Genomic DNA, 1,360 nt, shown 5'->3' on the forward strand with positions numbered 1-1,360 from the left:
ACCTCGCCTCCCAAACCGCCGGCACAATTTTTACCAACTCTCCCCGCCCCAGCCCTCGCCTTAAAACAAAACAACAAGAAGGGGGTAGGGGAGAAGGGGGAAAAAAAAAAAAAAAAGCTGCAGAACCCAACCTCCCATTAACCCGCTCCCTTCCCCCTGCCAGCCTCTAAAACCAAACCAAAACAACAGAAACAAAAAAGGGGGGGAGGGAAAAAAAAAACAACCCAAACCAAACAAAAACAAAACAACCTTTCATCGCTCGGATTTTGAGAAAGTGCCCGGATTCCCCTTAAACCCAACTTCTTGACTTATTTCTCCCGCAGTGGGAAGTGGCCGCGACATGCGACGGCAAGGCTGACACTGGAGGTGAAAAAGCCCCGGGGGCGGGGTACAGGGGAAGCCCCCCGAAATCCTCTAGCATCTAACATGATGCACCAGCCGCGTCTCCGTCCCTCCACCCGCACGGTCCTTAGGAAAGGGCCCTCCCTGCCCCCGGTGCCCATCCCGGAGGAAGGCAGGGTCAGTCCCACTACAGCCCCTGCCCCAGCCCCTGACGCTGCCGAGCCCAGGCTGGGCTTCGCTCCTTGTTTTGTTCTTTTCAAGCCCTACGCCTCCCACTCCCCACCCTCCAACACACACCCATTCCCGAGCGGTCGGGGGAAGCTACCCTTCCTCGAAGAAAACACCCCTCAGCGAGCCCACAGAGGCACGAAGCCCCCTCCCCACCCCCTCAGAGACGCGGGATAGACACTCGGTTACCCCTTCTTTCCCTTCTTTGCATCCTAATGCCAGACCCTAAAGGGCACTGACCTAAACGCTTTACGTTTGATGTCTTCCCGGGCTTGATTTCTTGGGTGTTTGCTCCACTGAACTGGCACTGGGGGAGTCTTCTGAAACCTCTTCTTCTGTTGTGTTGGCTCTTTTATTTTGAGGAGAGGAATCTAGGAGGGGAAAATTAAAAACGAGGAGAGGGATGGGGGAAAGATATTAAAATATTTTCTTTCCAGATGTTTGCTCGGCATCCAGGGGGGATAGACGGAGCCGAGGGGGGAACATTCCCGGATCCCCGTGTCAGGTATCGGCTGCGTGAAGCGAGCAGGGAGTGGGGAGATGGGCTTCTCCCTAGGCAGGAGATCCGAGTTCCCTCTTTTCGGCTAAAATCCATATTCGTCTTTTGCTGAGCGCTGTGAACCTCCTCGCAGCTGGGCAGGAGGCCGGGTCCCCGCGGAGGGGCGGCGAGGGGTCGAGGGGGATGACCCGCGTCTAAGGGCTCTTCCTTGCAAATCATCTACTGGCTCCCACTCTAGGCGGGCCCCCCGGGACTGCAAACACTACCCGGGCTTTTTTAGGGGGAAAGGGG

The 1,360-nt window shown here is 56.5% G+C and overlaps 1 protein-coding gene across 1 annotated transcript in view; it reads right to left on the minus strand.

Annotated features, from left to right (window-relative positions):
- Positions 1–262: 262 nt before the first annotated feature.
- The window catches only part of CDKN1B (cyclin dependent kinase inhibitor 1B), a 1,776-nt gene continuing 678 nt past the window's right edge, over positions 263–1,360 (minus strand). Inside the window, exon 2 of the mRNA XM_008630815.2 lies at positions 263–941. Coding sequence (XP_008629037.1) covers positions 820–941 — 122 coding nt within the window. The 3' untranslated portion in view covers positions 263–819. The remainder of the gene's footprint in view (positions 942–1,360) is intronic.

This window comes from Corvus brachyrhynchos, unplaced genomic scaffold (assembly GCF_000691975.1).
Source record: "Corvus brachyrhynchos isolate BGI_N302 unplaced genomic scaffold, ASM69197v1 scaffold523, whole genome shotgun sequence".
NCBI classification, from domain to species: domain Eukaryota; kingdom Metazoa; phylum Chordata; class Aves; order Passeriformes; family Corvidae; genus Corvus; species Corvus brachyrhynchos.